We start from the raw sequence: 22475 nt of genomic DNA on the forward strand, positions 1-22475 counted from the left end.
TACCAGTGCAAAATTCCTTCTTAGAAAGAAGATAACAAAATGTTATACTTCCACGCAAAAATTCAGCCTACCTTTTCATAGTGCTCTATCAGAATTTCAACCACAATGTTCTGAAACTTAATATTCATCATGGCAGCCACAGTTTCTTCCTGTGCTCTCATTAGAGTTGGACCAAATATAACACCAAGGTTTGAGACTGTCATGAGATTTTGTTGACTATGTAGGGACACTCTGCAAATAAAGGCAACAAAAATATTTTAAGTTATATGTTTAATAATTATGGAATGTTCTAGTCTATCAAATAATAGTAAGATGTAAATATGATACATTTATATATGTATGATACATATTTAAATATGATACATAAGATGTAAATATGCCACTGCAAACTAAATTTCTCAAACAGTCAGGTTCAGCCACTACCAGCTGGCATTAGGGGAGTATAGTCTAAATAGATGTAAAAAGTTAATAAACATTAGCACAATAAAACATGATTACTAAGGTTAATCTCTTAAAGGAAAAAAAAAAGTCTTGTTTTCTTAAATCAAGTGCAATTGCCCTCGGGAAACTACCAGCTGTTTGGCAAACGCTATGGTAGTATACTCTTTTAGAACAAATGGGTAAGAGTAGACTGGTTGCAATTATATTTGGACTTTGATGCTGGGAGGGATTGGGGGCAGGAGGAGAAGGGGACGACCAAGGATGAGATGGCTGGATGGCATCACTGACTCGATGGACGTGAGTCTGAGTGAACTCCGGGAGTTGGTGATGGACAGGGAGGCCTGGCGTGCTGTGATTCACGGGGTCGCAAAGAGTCGGACACGACTGAGCGACTGAACTGAACTGAAACACTTTATTTGAAACTACTGCTAAACATTTTCATAGATAACACTCCACTTAATTTTCCAAAAAGTCAGTTTTTCCTACTGTACAGATTTTAAAACAAGAAGCTCCTAAAGTAAGCATGATGTACCTGCTGCTGCTGCTGCTAAGTCACTTCAGTCGTGTCCGACTCTGTGCAACCCCAGAGACGGCAGCCCATGAGGCTCCCCCATCCCTGGGATTCTCCAGGCAAGAACACTGGAGTGGGTTGCCATTTCCTTCTCCAATGCATGAAAGTGAAAGTGAAAGTGAAGTCACTCAGTCGTGTCCAACTCTTATCGACTCCATGGACTGATGTACCTGAGGTAATAGCAAATTAAGGACACAGTTTTGTTTCAAGTTAGAGCTCCTGACTACAAGTCAAGAGTCTCCCTGAGCTCCCCGTGTCAGATGACTGATCAGGGCAGGTCCCCATCCTGTCTTCCATCTATCCATCAACCCATCCATCCATCCATCTCCTCCTTCCCCGAGGGCCTCCCAAGTGCTGAGCACTGTGTTAGGCAAACAGCAAGACAAGGAGATCTGGAAGCATTAGTACTGGCTTGAAAATAAAGAGTCTCTGATATTACTGACTTTAGCAAAGTAACCCCAGTGAACTCTCAAAAACAACTTTGACTAGTTAACTAATTTAATTTGGAGATTGGATGCATTCTTAGAGGTAACCTCATTTTAGTTAACCAATCTTCTAAGGTAACCACTGCCTTTTCTATCTTACTCCCAGCGGGGCTATGAGGATGAAAAATTCTAGTTAGGAGCACAACATAAGATAATGTTCATACATGACTGAGTATGCATACTAACTCCATTCTAGAAGCAAAAGTAAAATTTTATGAGGAATCTAGGATTCTGGATTATCCACCCAACATTTGATATAGGGCAGGAAGAGCCAACTGTCCCGCTGACTGAATTTAGCCCTTGTAAATAACGCCCAAGACAGCGTTAGCTAAGATTCTTGGTTAGCATAAGAAGAATTTCATTCTGTTTCCTTTTTATGCAACCAAATATTATAAATTAATTAGAGAGTCTAATAGGTCATCTGTAAAGGCAGTAAGCCTGTCTGGATTTAAAGCTTGGGTCCTTCCAATGTGGAAGCTGGGTGCAACCAGCCTTGTTATTTAATCTCTTTCAAGGCTTCAGTTCCCTCATCTGTAAAGTATAAGAATAATAACCCTGATAGCAGTGTTTAGAAAATTAAATAAAATGAGTTAAATAAAATATGATCTTAAAATAATATTCTTCCTTGTAATTAAATTGGCTCCGGGTATTCTTGCTAAAAAGTAACAGTGCCTGGTAGTATAAGTAACCTAGAATAAGATTAATATGGGAATCAATTTAGAAATCATAAAAAAATGCTCTATTTGAAAATGAAGTTGATAACCACATTCTTCGGAAGATGAAATAATTTGATCACCATATTCCTCTTCACTGAATTTCCCTTCTGCTGGGCTAGTCAGCTGATATAGATCCTTATCATCCCACATTTCAGCCAGTTCTGCACTCCACCCCCTCCACTTGTATATGAAGCACATTCTGAACTGCACTTTTAAAAATGTAAAGTTTAAGTCATAGAGGAGATTACATAAGGCCTTGTCTTAAAGACAATGCATTCTCAGAAAGAAGTCAATGATTTATACCATGTTTCAGAGCTAGTTACTGGGGATTTGTAATCAGGCATTGGTCCTTTAGGCCAGTGAGCAATCTAGGTCATTGATTTTAAATTCCCCTAAGTCAGTAAGGTGGCCAGGGACCACGATTGTTATCAGTTGCTACTAGTTTACTTAAGTAAACTACTAATGCCCGCCTGGATGAAGTATAAGTTGCAATCATGATTGTTGGGAAGAAATACCAACAATCTCAGATATGCAGATGACATCACTCTAACAGCAGAAAGTAAAGATGAACTAAAGGGCCTCTTAATGAGGGTGAAAGAGGAAAGTGAAAAAGCTGGCTTGAAACAATATTCAAAAAACTAACATCATGGCATCTGGTCCCATCACTTAATGGCAAATAGAAGGGGAAAACGTAGAAAGGATGACAGATTTCTTTTCCTGGGCTCCAAAATCACTGTGGACGGTGACTGCAGCCATGAAATTAAAGGACACTTGCTCTTTGGAAGGTAAGTTATGACAAACCTAAACAGCATATTCAAAAGCAGAGATACTACTTTGCCCACAAAGGTCCATATAGTCAAAGCTATGGTTTTTCCAGTAGTCATGTATAGATGTGAGTTGGACCATAAAGAAGGCTGAGCACTGAAGAATTTATGCTTTCAAACCATGCTGTTGGAAAAGACTCTTGACAGTTCCTTGGACTGCAAGGAGATCAAACTAGTCAATCCTAAAGGGAATCAACCCTGAATATTCATTGGAAGGACTGATGCAGAAGCTGAAGCTCCAATACTTTGGCCACCTGATGTGAAAAGACCCTGATCATGGGAAAGATTAAAGACAAAAGGAGAAGGAGGCATCAGAGGATGAGATGGCTAGATACCATCACTGACTCAATGGACAAGAATTTGAGCAAACTCTGGGAGATAGTGGAACACACAGCAAAGAGTTAGATCTGACTTAGCGAATGAACCACAGGAAGAATTAAGTAAGTCATTGGTGATGTGAGCACACATTCTACTGCTGCTAGTCAGTCAGAGGGAGTTTGACATTTTTAGGTTCAGCTAGTAACAGTGGGGAAGGCTGGGCAGAAGAATTTTCAGTACTCTTTAGTGGCTAGATATACTCTATTTCCTGTATTACAGTCACAAATAAAGGTGAAGCTTGTGTTCATCTAACACTGTGGATAATTAAGGAAAAATATTTTATGTGACACTCATGAAGCTTTTAAAGTATATTTTAAAAGGCTTTGCTAAAAAACTAGCTTGAATGTACCAAGAGAATGCCCACTAAATGTTGTATGGTTAAGTTTCAAGAAAAGGACACACAACTCAAAAACATAATTCAAGACTATGTAATTCAGACCAAGGATAGTGAGTCCCTGTTTATTAGCTAAGTGCCAACAAGGGCAATCGTTAACAATGAACTTGAAATGAAATAATTCCTAGCGGATTTCCTTCTTATTTCAAGGAGGGCCAACTCATATTATCTTAAATCCTGCAAGTTAAGATGAGACTGATGAGTATAGAGCACAGTTTCAAATGTGCATGGCTCAAATTAGCATAAATTGGGTTACTACTTATAGCAAACAAGGAAGGATTAATCATTTGACTGTGAATGCAGTACTCATTAAGACAAAAACTGTTCCCATTTGTAAATGAGACTATAAAGGAATTCTTAAGTAAGTTTAAAACCTGAATTTGGACTTTTGTTTCCAGCAGCATGGTAGCTGAACTGAAATCTCTGAATTAAATATGTGTGTGTGTGTGTGTGTGTGTGTGTGAATCAAGATAGATCTGTTATGGCTAATATTACATGTCAAATCTACTAGGCTGCAGTGCCTCCATATTTGGTCAAACATCAATTCTAGATGCTTCTGTGAAGGCATTTTTAGATGACATTAACATTTAAATCAGTAGGCTTTGAGTAAAGCAGACTACCATCCATTACCTGGGTGGGTCTCATCTAAACATTAGTTTAGGGTCTTAAGAGAAAAAGACTGAGGTCCCCGAGGAAGAAGGTATTCTGCCTCCAGACTGCCTGGATTTGGACCACAACATCAAGTTCTCTGGGTCTCCAGCCTGCCTTGAAATCAGCCTCCACAACTGTGCAGTCAATTCCTTGCAACCAACCAGTCTCTCTTACATATATATGTATGTATACATAGACACACATACAACAACCTATTAGTTCTGTTCTCTGAAGAAACTTGATTAATACAGTATTTATCAAAACTTTTAAACACATAAGAGTCAAAAAGATCTTCAGAAACCAACAGACACTTGGAATCTGGGGAAGGAAGCTAATATTCCAGTGGCATGTTCACCTGGTAGAACCTGGTGACCCTAGTAAAACAGAGACCTGGTCTTCAAACTTCAGGCTTACGATGCATCTAAAAGAACTGGGAAAGAACTATATACTCCTTCATATATTTTTAAGTTGACATTCCATCATAAGTATAACAGTTGCAGGAGTATAAGTATTTGCATGTCATAAACACACATTTACACACACACATAGATTATATCCTAACAAACTGCCACATCATTTTTCAAGCAATTAAATGGACTCTGATTACAGGAGCAAAGTTACAGCTCTATCACCCCCTTTAAAAGACATGGATATACTCAAGTTTAAAAGATGAACAAGTAAGTGAGCAATCTAAGTCAGAGAATTACTTGACCAGGTGCTTTATCAAGATGTCCAGCATCTCTCTGTTCTTCTCGGGCAGCTTGTGCACCAGTGCGTGTACAGCCTCTACCCGGTAGTTTTGGTCATCAGACTCTGTAACATAAGAAAAAGTCACAAATATTCAAATTCTAATCATATAAACATTAATAATTTAAACATCATAACCACTTCCATCCGTCATGCCTTGTAAACACTGCTTCACATGGTAAGTATTATCACTATTATTTCCTAAGGCTTAGAGTCACTGGGTAACTTGTCCATGATCTGCAATCACTAAGTAGAGAAGAACTCAGTTCTATCTAATACAGACCTATGCTCTTAGCCTCTGAACTGTATATTTCTATACAATCATAACTCATTTCCTCCTTTGGTTTTGTTAAAAAAGGAGAGAATAAAGCTTTTAGTAATATGAGTGATGGCAGCAGTTGTTACAACTGGTCTAATGTGCCAGACACCACAATACACTTTATCACATTGAAATCTCTCACTGACTCTATCAGACCAGAGGAAGGAGGCATTCTTTTCTAAATTTTATAGATTAAAAGATGGCAGAGAGTTATTTTTCTCAGGTGTCAGGATAATTGCACAACCAAAGGCCTAGTAGATTTTAAGTCCATGCTGACCATAGTACACCTGAAAAAAAAAAAAAAATCATCTCAAGCAGATTCAGTCTGCAAGGAAAAAGCCAAGAGGCTGACAAGTTGGCTAGAGAAACTTGTAATGCTTCAGAAAAAGGAATCTATTTAACAGTCTCTTACTACAATAAACAAATTCTAGAGTGACTGCCCATCCTGCCAAGCCCTTTCTCCAGAAAGTGCCCACTGCACAGGGTTTATGAAGGTCCCATTTATAAACCCTATATAAACCCTATAAACAGCTATCTGCACACGAGGTGAGGAAAGGACCTGGTTTTCGTCAGTCTAAACATGAAGTCTCTCCCAGGAGTTGGAATGGAGACACCAAAACTCTGATCTGTCTGCTGGATTCATGTAAAGGCAGATCATGTAAAACAAGGCAGACCATCACCAAATGTGCTCCCAAGTGAAGAAAAATCTGTCTGCAAATGAGGTAGATATGCAGCAGAGAACAAAAAAGAGAGACATCTGAAAAGAGCTGGGAGGGTGGATGAGAAACATCTATTCCCATCTTTGCAGTTCCTGGGTGCAGACCACGGTAGGCAGGACCCATTTTCTGCCAAGGAGTTCTGACAGACTCCCCTTCTACTCTGAGTAACTTGCCCTTTCTTCCTTGCTGGAAGAAATTTCTCTTGCTGGAAGCCAAATGATACCTATTTCTATTGACCCAGACAGAAGATGGATTCTTATACATGAGATGCGCTTTAATTATCATGTAAGTGAATAATATGATCACTATTTGCCACAAAGTGAAGAAAAAAAAATCTTGTGACCTAATGTTTTTATCAAAACAACCAGCTCATTGAGCCATTCTAGCTAACTAGATCAAACACATTTGTTGTAAGACAAATTTCTTGTAACAAAGTGTTCTAGGTTAAGAGTCAAAAAACCTGGTTTATAGTCTTGATATTGCTATGAATTTACTAGTGTTCTTGGACAAAGTCATTTGCCCCCTCTGGGTCGTGATTTCCTCATTAATAAAATGAGGTTGGATTATATACTTTCTAAGGTCTCATTGTTCTTACAAGGATGGATTTCTATAAAGAGGAAGTAGAGTGCAGAGCCTTCAGGAGAAAGCTAAATGGTATAGATGTTCATGAGATCATGTGGTCAGTCATGCATGCAGGGCTGCACATCAAGGCCATTCAGCTTTATCTGACACTTTTAGCAGCAGGTAACACCTCCTGTGACATTACAATGTGTGGTAATAAACTGCAGTTGATTTCTTTCCTGGATTGTGAAAAATACTCTTATTACAGGCGTATCTCATATACCTTAACAATGAAATGCCAACTCTTAACTGTTACAACTTGAGACTGGCTCAGATGGCGACCTGGCCCTTGGGCCCAATGTTTTACACAACTCTAACTGCTCAAGTGGTGACTGCAGCCATGAAATTAAAAGACGCTTACTCCTTGGAAGGAAACTTATGACCAACCTAGATAGCATATTCAAAAGCAGAGACATTACTTTGCCGAGTAAGGTCTGTCTAGTCAAGGCTATGGTTTTTCCTGTGGTCATGTATGGATGTGAGAGCTGGACTGTGAAGAAGGCTGAGCGCCAAAGAATTGATACTTTTGAACTGTGGTGTTGGAGAAGACTCTTGAGAGTCCCTTGGACTGCAAGGAGATCCAACCAGTCCATTCTGAAGGAGATCAGCCCTGGGATTTCTTTGGAGGGAATGATGCTAAAGCTGAAACTCCACTACTTTGGCCACCTCATGCGAAGAGCTGACTCATTGGAAAAGACTCTAATGCTGGGAGGGATTGGGGGCAGGAGGAGAAGGGGACGACAGAGGATGAGATGGCTGGATGGCATCACTGACTCGATGGATGTAAGTTTGAGTGAACTCCGGGAGTTGGTGATGGACAGGGAGGCCTGGCGTGCTGCGATTCATGGGGTCACAAAGAGTTGGACACGACTGAGCGACTGAACTGAACTGAACTGCTCAGGTTACGTGACTGTCACTGGCCCCCTCTCCTGCTCCCCACAATTTTGAATTAAACCTGTTTATTCATATAACGTCAAGGCAGTCACAGATCTAAAGAAAAATATAGATATCTGATGAGTTTGTGAGTGTGTGTGTGCTCAGTCATGTCTGACTCTTTGTGACCCCATGGACTGTAGCCCACCAGGCTCCTTTGTCCATGGAATTTTCCAGGTAAGAAAATTCCCTACTCTAAGGGATCTTCCTCACCCAGGGATTCAACCTGCACCACCTGCACTGGCAGGCAGACTCTTTACCACTGCAGCATCTGATCGTCATCAATAAATATAATAAGAGAGAAAAGGTGTTGCCTGCCAAGAATAGCTGACTTTCTCCAGATTTAGGAACAAAGCGTGTGAGCACAGTGGAGGTGGGGGCATAACTGATTGTACCTCTTTGTGGTCTTGTTTATTTAACCATGAAGTCACTCTTGTAAGAAACTGACATTCATTAATCAAGGAAAATGTAATTTGAGTAATTAATTCCTCATAGCTCTTTCTAATCACACCACATATGCCACCCCAAAGAGTCTTACTAAGTAACAAAGTATTTTAGTTCATTCTGTGACTTCTCATAACCATCTAGTAAACCATTAAGTTATGAGAATGACAATTTCTTAAGCCATAGGTAGGAAAATGTTAACCAGCAGGTTTAAACTTACAATCTCTGATAATAGCATAAAACCACATCAATTACAATGCAGCCAATGGAAATGTACTTACTAACAGCAACAATAAAATCTTTGTGTAATTTGTAAGTCATCAGTGGTTCTGCAAGGCACCTGGAAGAGAGAATGAAGCAGATTTTAGGAGAGAAATTTCTGATTTCCCCTGAACTTTCAGTGCTTCTGTGAGAACTGGGTGACTAAATATACGATAAAGTCCTACCAAGGAGTCGACAAGTAGCTCTAAAATGCAGACCTCAAAGATACCAACGTCCTGAGCACCTCTTCCTGTCACTGTATTAAAATGGGAGAGGCTGGGGGAATTATTTTTTAATACTTTGTGAGAACTACTAGACTATAGGAACAAAATCGCTCTCAGATATGGGGGCAATAGTTTCTTTTTTTTTTTTTTTTCTAAATTTCCTATTCAGCTTGTGATGTTTTATAAAAAAATATATGAAGACCTGAATCTGAATCTAATATGAAATAGAAATTATTATTTAGCACTCATAAACTATCGCAGCCTTTTAAGTTTACTGTTTGAAACAAGCACATATAAATCCCAGAACACTGAACGTAACTGTGACCACTCTGTGCTAATCCACCTCAAGCGAACGAGCTGTGCTAAGGAGGGAAGAGGACCCCATAGGGCTCCCTGCGGTCCACGGTGCTGGCCCACAGGGGTGACCGAGAGACCACAGCAGAGTGGCCGCAGGCAGGCCAACCTCACCTGAGGTAGTTTTTCAGTCCACTTGTTATTGTCTTATTATCCCACAGTTCAATATCAATGTCCATGTCAGGGGGGGATTTGGGAGCTGAAAATAATTAAAGTAAGATGTTTAAACTGTGCAATTCAAAATATCATGAGCACTATTAAGAAGATGGGTGCAGACAAAAGTAGATCAAAGAGAGAGGCATGTATTTCTTAGAAGGCCAGTGGAGTTAACTTTCGGACTGTTGTTTGCCTGAGCTGGTGCAAAGCTCATTCTGACAATGAACCTCAAAGATTTCTCATGGAATGTAGTTTCTTAAATCAGATGTTTGCTAATTGCTAACATCACAGCACGCTTACCAAGTGCTGGGCGTGCTTCTCAGTGCTTTACATGGGTTAACATATCAGATTCTTACAATTCAATGAGCCTCCTCCTATAAATGAGGAGGTGAAGGCACAGAGGGGTTAAGCAAATTACCCAAGGCCACAGAACTTTAAACTGGCTGAATCAAGAGTCCAGTTCAGGCCATCTGAATCCCAGCACCCATAAATCTTACTGTTCCTCCAGCTAATCAAAGAATACTTGAGGAAAAATTCAACATTATAAAAAGGGCCCCTTTACAAATTTTGATTGGTCATCTATAATAATGGACATTAAAAATGAGTGCAAATATTAATTTTAGATATTACTTGAAAATACTCAAAGACAAGCAATAATCCATATCTCAAAAAAACCTATGGTTTGAATTTTCTATAATAATGTAAAAGTTAAGTAATGGGCTTCAGCCAAAACTTACAAAATGTGGTATTCATGAGTTTCTGCACTTTGGAATTCACTCCTCCTATTCGGTAGAGACCTAAAATGGTGATGCCTAATGAGAAGGAAAAAAATCACAAGAAAACGGCATAAGTCATAAGTTCCAAGTACAGAATGTTAAAAACTCAGATATATGCCTACATAAAATCTGGAAGGTATGCATACAATTTTACAGTCTAACTTTAGCAAACCTACCCTGAAAATATTCATCAGACATATATTTCTTAGAGCAGACAATGAACAGCGATATGAAAGTCTATGAAGAACTTCAAAATGGCAAAGATGAAGAACTTCAAAATGGCAAAGTACAGCTGTCTATACACCACTACTTGAATATAAAAAACCATCCAAGATGAGAAAGAATGGAGTCCTGGGTTGAACGGATGTTGAACAGTTGGATGGAATCGCTAACTTCACTTTAAAGGTGAGGATGGGATTGACATATACACACTTCTGTGTAAAAAAGAGATAACTAATAAGGACTTACTATATAGCATAGGGAATTCTACTAAATAGTCCATAATTGTCTCTTTGGCTTAAGTATATAAAATGTGGTAGATATATGCATGTGTAAAACTGATTCACTCTGCTATACACCTAAAATTTGCAACATTGTAAATCAACTATACCCCAATAAAAATTAAACAGAAATAACAGTGAGAAGACAGATTCAGATATTTTAAGGAAATGACTTGACTTCTCAAAACTTAAATGGCAGCACCAAACTTTGAATCTAAGTTTAAAGAATTCCAAAGCCCAATAGGAGGTTTTGCTTTAGGCAAGTTTTCCTGGAAGTAAAAGGCAACTAGAGTGGACTTCAGGATAGAGGTCATGACTAGAATGAAGACAGGTGCTGAATTCGTGGTGGCGATGAAAATCACTCTGAGATATAATGCAGGGATGGAGGAGAGCTGAATTCAAACTCCTCGGGAGTCTTACTTCCTACAGCTTGGAAAAAAATAATAATATCAGTCCATCAAAGTAAAGCGAGGCTATATCATGAAACTTCATGAAAAAGAAGTATGTTTGTAGTATGATTTTGGCAAACTGAAGTTCAAAGTACAGCTATTTACATGTTTGTATAATTTATAAATCATATGTTTCTTAAAATTAACCTCCTATTGATAACAAAGTATGTCCTGATTTCTGAGCAGTTTCTATGTAAGAAGGGACCACACAACAGTAATGGTGTACCCATCAGGCAGTACAGACCTCGCGTTTCCACAGCTTGGATGCATTTTCTCACAAAGTTGAACCCTGCTTCATTTAAGTACACTGAAAATAAAAGAAAACCATATTAAGTGTTTATGATGAACTAACATTACTGCTTCAGTCTGCTCTCCTGTTTCAGGGCTTGATGGCATATAGGTTGTTACTGAATTTATCAAATATTTTGGTTAGCATCTGATTTTTTATTTGGGGGTAGAAGTGAAAGAGGGAGGTTCATATTCACTAATGTTTTTATGTCAACTCGGTTCATTAGAAACACAGATCTTTCACCAAAAGTAATATGTAAAATTGAGCCCATCCGTTTCCCCTAAAATTAGCATTATCCTTTACTATATATTTTTCTGGATGATAGAAGCAAATACAATAAAAATAAACTTTTACTGTGTATTAATAATTATATTTCAAAGGTATTCATGTGTTTTTCCCATGAGATTCTCCAGACAACATTATGAGGTATAGATAAAGCACTGCAATCTTAAGGTGATTTACCAAGTTGCTGAAAACTGCTTTTTTCTGTTCTAAGGTCTAGAGCCACATTTTAACTCAGGTCTCCTGAATTCTATGTACTACTCTATTTCATTTCATATCATATTCAAAATAGTTCAAAATATGCATAGTAAGTCCACTAAAAATCCTCTCAAAGATCCTCCATTAAGAAACTGCAATTTATTTTCATTGCTGTTTGACAGTTTTTCTTAAGGTTTAGAGGTCAAATCAAATTAGACTACTTGTTTAAGGAGAAAGGATTTAAACATACCAAATAATAACCTACAGGGAAAATTCAAACAGTTTTGATACTATAATACAAATTTTTACCAAATATAGTGAATATATGATATCCCAAAGAATAATTTATGAAGACAAAGACAAACCATTAAAAAATTAAAGCTGGTTTCCATTTAAAGATGGTGGATTAAACACATACAGGTAATGACATCAGTTCAGTTCAGTTCAGTTCAGTTCAGTCGCTCAGCCTTGTCCATCTCTTTGAGACCCCATGAATCGCAGCACGCCAGGCCTCCCTGTCCATCACCAACTCCCGGAGTTCACTCAGATTCATGTCCATTGAGTCCGTGATGCAATCCAGCCATCTCATCCTCTGTCGTCCCCTTCTCCTCCTGCCCCCAATCCCTCCCAGCATCAGAGTCTTTTCCAATGAGTCAACTCTTCGCATGAGGTGGCCAAAGTACTGGACTTTCAGTTTTAGCATCATAGATCCACAAAAAATATCCATCAAAAAATTAGGCTAGAAAAAGGTGCCAGGAAAGATGGAAAACTCTGGAGAAATCCTAGGCATAGAAAATCACTGAAACTGAATTGACTGAAAGGTTTGAGAAATCTGAGGTGAGAAATGAGAAATTGAAAAACTAGAAGTACCACACTGAGATGTCACCTCACACCGATCAGAATGGCCATCACACACACACACCCCAACAAAACAAATAGTAAATGTTGGCAAGGATGTGGAAGAAAACAGAGCCTGTGTACACTGTTGGTGGGTATATAAATTGGTGCAGCCACAGTGAAAACCAGTATAGGGGTTTCTCAAAAAAGTGAAAAATAGAACTACCATATAACCCAGCAATCCTACTCCTGGGGGGAATTAAAAAACAAAACAGAACACTAATTCTAAAAGATACATGCTGATGTATGACAAAAACCATCATAATATTGTAAAGTAATTGTCAAGATGTGAAAGAATAAACTGTGTTGGCCAAAATAACCGTGCGTTTTTGTTTTTGCCTTTGAACATCCTTTGCTATTGCCTGAACCAGTATACGGAGGTTCTGGGATAGATGCAACACTCAGCTTTGCTTAGAGCCAAGTGAACCTGGGGTTGAATCTCAGCTCCACTGCTTTATGATGGAAGCGTGCCTGTGAACCTTTATGAATGCTATCCTTTCATCTAAGAGGAATGGGATGGGGAGGGAGGTGGGAAGGGGGTTTAGGATGGGGAACACATGTACACCCATGGCAGAGTCATGTCAATGTATGGCAAAACCACTACAATATTGTAAAGGTAAAAAAAAAAATAAATAAATAAAACAGATTAAAAAAATAAAGAAAGAAAGAAAAAGAAGGACTAGGTAAAAATAAATAAATAAATAAGTAAAAAAGAGGGGAATCACACTACGTATCTTAGTGGGTTGCAGTAAGATGAAGACAAAACCACATGAACTACTAAAGAGCAACAAACATGGGAATAAATGCAATTAGATGCTGGATTCCTTCTTCATGTGGTCCTATGCACACATCACAGAAACAGAAGAAATGATAAAAACAGCAACAAAAAAAGTCAGCCACTAGTGCTAAACAGAAGAAATACAAAATAGTCACTCTCCCACTTAGTAACTATTGCTAGGGAAAGTTTTGATTCTTTCTCTACCTCATTTTCCTCTTCCATAAAATAAGGATAAAAGTAATACTGTCTACATAGGGCTATTCCTAGATGAAATATGTTAACATTTGCAAATCTCCCAGAAGAGTACTGAGGATATAGCGCTACAGAGTGTTGGCTCTTACCATCATCATCGTTACTGACTAGAGGAGAATGTAAAATTTAAATATACAAATCATAGGAACAAGGCATTCTTTGGGGAGGGGTGAAGTCACTGGGCATTGAGGTACTATCTGCCTGGAGCATTCTTCAAAAAGGCTTCAGCTCAGTTCATTCGCTCAGTCATGTTCCCACGGACTGCAGCACAACAGGCCTCCCTGTCCATCACCAACTCCTGGAGCTCGCTCAAACTAAAGTCCATTGAGTCGGTGATGCCATCCAACCATCTCATCCTCTGTCGTCCCCTTCTCCTCCTGCCTTCAATCTTTCCCAGTATCAGGGTCTTTTCCAGTGAGTCGGTTCTTCACATCAGGAGGCCAAAGTATTGAAGTTTCAGCTTCAGCATCAGATCTTCCAATGAATATTCAGGACTGATTTTGTTTAGGACTGACTGGCTTGATCTCCTTGCAGTCCAAGGGACTCTCAAGAGTCTTCTCCAACACCATAGTTCAAAAGCATCAATTCTTTGGTGCTCAGCTTTCTTTATATTCCAACTCTCACATCCATACATGACTACTGGAGAAACCATAGCTTTGACTAGATGGACTTTTGTCAGTAACGTCTCTGCTTTTTAACATGCTGTCTAGGTTGGTCAGAGCTTTTCTTCCAAGGAGCAAGTGTCTTTTAATTTCATGGCTACAGTCATTATCTGCAGTGATTTTGGAGCCCAAGAAAATAAAGTCTCTCACTTGGTTCCATTGTTTTCCCATTTATTTGCCATGAAATGAAGGGACCGGATGCCATGATCTTAGTTTTTTGGAATCTTGAGTTTTAAGCCAGCTTTTTCACTCTCCTCTTTTACTTTCATCAAGAGGCTCTTTAGTTCCTCTTTGCTTTCTGCCATAAGAGTGGTGACATCTGGTATCTGAGGTTACTGATATTTCTCTGGGCAATCTTGATTCAGGCTTGTGCTTCATCCAGCTCAGTGTTTCTCATGATGTACTCTGCACAGAAGTTAAATAAGCAGGGTGACAATACACAGCCTTGACACACTCTTTTTCCAATTTGGAACCAGTCTGTTTTTCCATGCTCAGTTCTAACTATTGCTTCTTGATCTGCATACAGATGTCTTGGAAGGCAGGGTAAGGTGGTCTGATATTTTTTACGAATTTCCCACGGTTTGTTTTGATCTACACAGTCAAAGGCTTTGGCATAATCAATAAAGCAGAGGTAGATGTTTTTCTGGATTCTCTTGCTTTTTTGATGATCCAGCAGATGTTGGCAATTTGATCTTTGGTTCCTCTGCCTTTTCTAAGTCCAGCTTGAACATCTGGAAGTTTATGGTTCATGTACTGTTGAAGCCTGACTTGGAGAATTTTGAGCATTACTTTGCTAGTGTGTGAGTTGAGTGCATTTGTGTGGTAGTGTGGGCATTCTTTGGCATTTCCTTTCTTTGGGATTAGAATGAAAACTGACCTTTTCCAGTCCTGTGGCCACTGCTGAGTTTTCCCAATTTGCTGGCATATTGAATGCAGCACTTTCACAGCATCATCTTTTAGAATTTGAAATAGCTCAACTGGAATTCCATCACCTCCACTAACTTTCTTTGTAGTGATGCTTCCTAAGGCCCACTTGACTTCACATTCCAGGATGTCTGGCTCTAGGTGAGTGGTCACACCATCGTGGTCATCTGAGTCATGAAGATCTTTCTTACATAGTTCTCCTGTGTATTCTGTCACCTCCTCTTAATATCTTCTGCTTCTGTTAGGACCATACTGTTTCTGTCCATTATTGTGCCCATCTTTGCATGAAATGTTCCCTTGGTATCTCTAATTTTCTTGAAGAGATCTCTAGTCTTTCCCATTCTATTGCTTTCCTCTATTTCTTTGCAGTGTTCACTGAGGAAAGCTTTCTTATCTCTCCTTGCTATTCCTTGGAACTCTGCATTCAAATGGGTATATCTTTCCTTTTCTCCATTGCCTTTAGCTTCTCTGTTTTCCTCAGGTATTTCTAAGGCCTCCTCAGACAACCATTTTGCCTTTTGCATTTCTTTTCCTTTGGGATGGTCTTGATCACTGCCTCTGTACAATGTCATGAACCTCCATCCACAGTTCTTCAAGTACTCTATCAGATCTAATCCCTTGAATATCTTTGTCACTTCCACTGTATAATGTAAGGTATTTGTTTTAGGTCATGCCTGGATGGTCTAGTGGTTTTCCCTACTTTTTCATTTGAATCAGAATTTTCAATAAGGAGTTCATGATCTGAGCCACAGTAGGCTCCTGGTCTTGTTTTTGCTGACTGTATAGATCTTCTCCATCTTTGGCTGCAAGGAATGTAATCAATCTGATTCCAGTGTTGACCATCTGGTGATGTCCATGTGAAGAGTCTTCTCTTGTGTTGTTGGAAGAATGTGTTTACTATAAATAACAATGAGCAGACACATCCTCTCATTGGAACTAAACAGATTTCAGTAGCTTGGGACTACCGTTCACCTATATTTGTTGCCCTTTCCTGTAGGATGGTTGTGTTTCTCGGCTCTCACTAAGACAGTTTGGTCATATGATATATACTAGCCAATGAAACATGAACGGAAGTGACAGACATCGTCATCCACCAGTCAGGAAGAACTGATATGTAGGAGTTTGACATTTCCTAGTCCCGTCTGGCACAAGATCATCAATGTTAGAGAGACAAGGTACTCCATGAGGTTGGATTTTAGAGTAAAAACTATAAGTAAGAGAATCACAGCATGATCAAGATAAGAACCTTCACTGTGGTAAATCTCTCAACCACAGCATAACCTGGTGTTTCTGATTTAATTATATATAACTTAAACAGTCTTCTACTCAAAAAGGACTAAATGAAAGAAAGCCAATCCCACACTTTTACTTGCTTAACTGGAATGTAGCAGAGGTTTTTTGGCTACTGACTTGCCAATTCCTATAAAAAGACATCAAAAGGCAATAATAGCAGTACCCATACATGGCTGCCTTACAAACTACTACTCTTGCCTTCACACAAGAATTCGGCAGTTTCTGCTGAGTCTGAGGAGAAGAACACAATATGGCTTAAACACGCTCCAGAATCCGCTGTCTCCCGGTGACTGATGTAGGAGGAAGTCAAGGAGCGGTGCTTCTGAGGGAAGTAAGGGAGGAATACATTCTGTAAAGGAATCCTTTCGATCTTCCAAAGCCATGAAGGCTACATTCCACTTAGTATGCTAGTGCTAAAGAGAATTCAACAAAAATAGGTCTCTGTAGCTTATAAAAGAAAGACTGGGGGCTCTAATTTAGTGTTCAAATGAAAAAATCATTGGAAGGTGTTTTTCCTAAGTAAGATCACACCATTAAAGGTTGATAATTTATACTAACTTTTTTTTAGTGGAGTGCAAGTATTCCTGTTGTTGCAGTAGAGAGGGGAGTATACCTGTCTGTATGAAACATGGACTGCTCAAAGCCTCCCAGAGAAGGCACCCAAGAAATGCTTGGTGATCCCTGGCTGGCTAGTTACTGGTTTGTAGCAGCCTTGCTCAAGTACCCTCTGGCTTCTATAAGGGTTAGAGTTTATCAGCCAACAGAAGCTGCTTTGGTCAACTCTGCAAGACTCTTAACCCAGCACTGTATCTCTCTGTGAAGACCAGGGTTAGGCAGAGTACAACTATCACAAATTTCCAGGAATTGAAATCCTATAGTATTAATGATACTTGGCCTTTAGGCATAAAGCAGAAGATAGGCTAACTTAAAGAACTTAATTTATTCAATCAAAACTTAAAGAGAAACATTATTATTTTTCCCCTGACAACTAATGAAGGCTCAAGTTTTTAACTGAAATTCAAGTAAAGTTTTCAAAAGGCAGTTTAGCAACACAAAAGGCTATTAATCTCAACAGAATTCCAAAAGCCATGAGAAAAAGAATAGTCTTCCATGCAGTTAAAAAGTGAAAGTCCTTCTATCTTCAATTTCCTAGTAATTAAAAACCCAGCATGTCCTTACAGATGTAATCTACTTGCCTTACAATACATTCCCAGGATTGACAAAACAAAGCAACACTTGCCTTCAATTTTGAATTCACATTTCTAATCTGCCATTTCAGATTAAAAGGCTCCCATCACACACAACTAATATCATAGTACATGTGGCCGGAAAGAAACAGGAGAAAATGAATGCATTTATGGGCATTCACGGTTCCCACAGGACCTTTTCTCTTCTCCCTAAAGATGACTGCAGCCATGGAATTAAAAGATGTTTGCTCCTTGGAAGAAAAGCTATGACCAACCTAGACAGCATATTAAAAAACAGAGACATTACTTTGCCAACAAATGTCTGTCTAGTCAAAGCTATGGTTTTTCCAGTAGTCATGTATGGATGTGAGAGTTGGAATATAAAGAAAGCTCAGTGCCAAAGAATTGATGCTTTTGAACTATGGTGTTGGAGAAGACTCTTGAGAGTCCCTTGGACTGCAAGGAGATCAAACCAGTCAGTCCTAAAGGAAATCAGTCCTGAATATTCATTGGAAGGACTGATGCTGAAGCTGAAACTCTGATACTTTGGCCACCTGATGTGAAGAACCGGCTCATTGGAAAAGACCCTGATACTGGGAAAGATTGAAGGCGGGAGGAGAAGGGGACGACAGAGGATGAGATGGTTGGATGGCATCACTGATGTGATAGACATGAGTTTGAGTAGGCTCTGGGAATTGGTGATGGACAGGGAGGCCTGGCGTGCTGAGTTCATGCGGTCACAAAGAGCTGGACATGACTGAGTGACTGAACTGAACTGAAAAGAAGAGCAGATAACTCTTCATAGCCCTGACCTAAACTATTTTCTTTCTGTTCCGTCCAGGAAGGGGACTTGATTTCTGACTCTCTTCCTTGGTCTTGGTGATGAGAACAGAACTGTACTTGATTAGAGACTTTGGGGAGAATGTAGTGAAGGAAAATGATTAAGCCAGGAATATCTGAGAATTTCCATAACAGAACTATCTACAGGGCAGTAGGAACTGCCCAAACGTTCATGACATTACAGCACTTGTCATGGATAAGAATGAATTCACTTTTCCTGTTTGATTCCTGGGAGAATAAATTCCTTGAGTACACATGGGGAAAGCTACTGAAACACACAGTGGCAGAAATCTGGAGTTGTTGGGAAATTTTGAAAGTGTCTTCTGGTCCAATACCTTTGGTTTTGTATAAAGACTGACTGCTAGTACACTTTACAGCCTAATAGTGACTTTAATCAGAAAAGTATCATTTGAAAGAACTTCCTTTTTCTTATTCACAATGATTAGAATAAATTAGTTTCATAATGGAGTATTGCTGAAATGAATTGTATGAGAGAATGAGAGCTAAAAAATTTGCCCTTCACAATTCCAGTTTCTGCAGACCTGGGATAGAAGGAGCAACTGAAAAGTCGTCACACGAAACATATGCATGAGTGGAGACAAGGCTCAGGGCACCAAGAAAGAATGCCAGAGAAGCAAGCCTAGGAAAAAGGACAACTGCCTCCACTCCTGTTAACAACTAGGGCCATTATGGGAGTCTTGGAAAAGAAAAGATGCGTCAAGACAAATACTTTGTTTTTTTGAACAATGGGCTCAAATGGCATAATTACATTTTCAGTAGTATGGTTAGAAGAACAGCTGGGTTCTAATCTTAATTGAGTGATATCTATTTAGTTACTACTCTCAAAATAAATCCATTCCCAAAGTTAAGTTCAAGAAAAGGATACTGTGGAATATTTTACAGCCAGCAAAGAATCTGTGGATTTAATATCCTGTAATGAACTGGTGCTCTAGCTTTTTAACTTGATACTTTTTTCATAAAGATGAGTCAAGTTTTCCTTCTCTGCTGAATTATATTAGTCTGATTTATGACATCTACACTCTTCCCTGGTGGCTTAGATGGTAAAGAATCTGCCTGCAATGCGGGAGACATGGTTCGATTCCTGGGTTGGGAAGATCCCCTGCAGGAGGGCATGGAAACCTACTCCAGTATTCCTGCTTGGAGAATCCCATGGACAGAGGAGCCTGGCAGGCTACAGTCCATGGGGTCACAAAGAGTTGGACACGACTAAGCAACTGAGCACGCACAGCAGCACATCCTCTGAAAATGGTAAATTAAGAGTAACCACAAAGGAGGGAGACTTTCAGGTTAGGCTGTAAAGAGCCTCATTACTCTACATTCACAGCATGGTTTCATTCTCCATCTCATGGCGTGTGCTCCCTGTACAGCATGGCCCTATTTTAGGACACTAGATACTTCTTTGTCTGCTGCTTATGAAAGATCACATGTCTGTCCACGACAGCACAGACACAGACACATGATGGCTCCCAACGGCTGACATTCAAAACAAATTTTTATCTGAGTTTTGTATTTTACCATCCTAAACTTCATTATTATCTTTTGCAATTCAAAAACACAAACACTTTCCTAGCAAAACTGAGTTTTCAAAGGATAATAGGAATAATTTAACACAAAAGGAATCCATCTGAATTGCCAAGGCTATAAAGAAGCACTTTTCAAGGTGGCAAATGAATAAGGGCTGGTACTGGTTTCAGATGCCAATTGTGAGAGATGTTAAAGACTAAAATGGACACGATGCTATTTTGAGAGAGAGTCAAGTGTCAAAAGGTGACACAGATCTCGGAAAAACAAGATGATATATAAAAAAATGGTCAAAGGTACAAACATAAAGAAGACATAGCTGCTAAACTCAAAACAGGATGAGCCTGAGGGACTTATTCAAGACTTATGAAAGAGGACTAACACTTCACAATCACTAGAATATAATTTTGAACTGAAACAAATAAAATTCTGGATGTATCAGTAGGAAGGAAATATGATGTTCCTCAATAGGATCAAGTGCTTGAATCTGGAATACTGTTTAGCATAAAAATATATCTTATGACTTGTTAAATCACTAGCAAAACAGTGATATGATACATGAGAAGGGGGTAAAATTACAGCCGAAGCAAGTCAAAAGCCATTAATAAACATAAGGCCTTGACGTAGTAGATTATTCAAAATTACATGGAAAATGATGAAATTCTGAGAAACTGGCAAAGCACTTCATTGCATGTTGGATTGGAAGAATGTTTAGCAAGCCTCACCCATGCAAACTGGCAATACTAAAATATCTACCAAGAGCAAGGGGAGTTTACTTCTTCTAGAAGGTGCATTCAATCCTGTGCCTTTACTACTCAGAGTTACTTTTATTGGTGACATATGCCACAGTCCTGACTTTTAAACAGAGCACTGATTCTGTAAACAAATTTGAATCTCCAAGAATGTGTAAAAACAACCAAAACCAAGTGCAATTTTGGGTCACTTGGTTTTATAGGAATGTGTAGCAAGACGTTTCTGAGGCAGCTACACAATTTCACATGTAATTTTAGAAAATTTAGAATACTTTAAAACGTATTAATTTCTGGATTTTTAAGCAAATTTACTAGACTACAAAAGTTGTCTGGTTGTTTAGTGAGATTATATTTATCAGAATCATTAATCTGTTTTATTAGGGTGTTAATCTCATTTTATTAGAGGATGAAATTTAGTAGCTTTGCAATTTTAACTTGATATGATTCTAGATATCATACATATGACAAATATATAGATACATATGTTAGATATAGATATAACATCAATAACCTTAGTATGCAGATGATATCACCCTAACAGCAGAAATCACAGAGAAACTAAAGAACCTCTCAATGAGGGTAAAGTAGGAGAGTGAAAAACCTGTTTTAAAACTAAATATTAAGAAAACTAAGATCATGGCATCTGGCCCCATTCACTATAGTTCAGTTCAGTTCAGTTCAGTCGCTAAGTTGTGTCCGACTCTTTGAAACCCCATAAATTGCAGCACGTCAGGCCTCCCTGTCCATCACCATCTCCCAGAGTTCACTCAAACTCATGTCCATAGAGTTGGTGATGCCACCCAGCCATCTCATCCTCTGACGTCCCCTTCTCCTCCTGCCCCCAATCCCTCCCAGCATCAGAGTCTTTTCCAATGAGTCAACTCTTCACATGAAGTGGCCAAACTACTGGAGTTTCAGCTTTAGCATCACTCCTTCCAAAGAACACCCAGGACCAATCTCCTTTAGAATGGATTGGTTGGATCTCCTTGCAGTCCAAGGGACTCTCAAGAGTCTTCACCAACACCACAGTTCAAAAGCATCAATTCTTCAGCACTCAGCTTTCCTCACAGGCCAACTCTCAACATCCATACATGACCACTGGAAAAACCATAGCCTTGACTAAATGGAACTTTGTTGGCAAAGTAATGTCTCTGCTTTTCAATATGCTATCTAGGTTGATCATAACTTTCCTTCCAAGGAGCAAGCGACTTTTAATTTCATGGCTGCAATCACCATCTGTAGTGATTTTGGAACCCCCCAAACTAAAGTCTGACGCTGTTTCCCCATCTATTTCCCATGAAGTGATGGGACCAGGCCCCATGACTTCATGGCAAATAGATGGGGTAAAGATGGAAGCAGTGACAGATTTCATTTTCTTGGGCTCTAAAATCACTGTGGATGGTGACTGCAGTCATGAAATAAGAAGACAATTGCTTCTTGCCAGGAAAGCGATGACAAACGAAGATAGTGTGTTGAAAATCAGAGCCATCACTCTGCCGACAAAGGTCCTTATAGTCAAGGCTCTGGTCTTCCCAACTGTCACATAAGGTTGTGAGACTTAGACCGTAAAGAAGGCAGAATGCCAAAGAATTGGTGTCTTTGAACTGTGGTGTTGG

General features: G+C 39.2%; 1 protein-coding gene across 1 annotated transcript in view; it reads right to left on the bottom strand.

Annotated features, from left to right (window-relative positions):
* ARHGAP42 (Rho GTPase activating protein 42) overlaps nt 1-22475 on the bottom strand; it is a 334877-nt gene that overhangs the window by 22999 nt on the left and 289403 nt on the right. Inside the window, exons 13-18 of the mRNA XM_040257874.1 lie at nt 11208-11270; nt 9976-10050; nt 9197-9281; nt 8525-8583; nt 5168-5273; nt 72-231 (exon numbers count right to left, since the gene is read on the bottom strand). Of these exons, the coding sequence (XP_040113808.1) occupies nt 72-231; nt 5168-5273; nt 8525-8583; nt 9197-9281; nt 9976-10050; nt 11208-11270 (548 nt within the window). The remainder of the gene's footprint in view (nt 1-71; nt 232-5167; nt 5274-8524; nt 8584-9196; nt 9282-9975; nt 10051-11207; nt 11271-22475) is intronic.

This window comes from Oryx dammah, unplaced genomic scaffold, assembly GCF_014754425.2.
Source record: "Oryx dammah isolate SB20612 unplaced genomic scaffold, SCBI_Odam_1.1 HiC_scaffold_17, whole genome shotgun sequence".
NCBI classification, from domain to species: Eukaryota; Metazoa; Chordata; class Mammalia; order Artiodactyla; family Bovidae; genus Oryx; species Oryx dammah.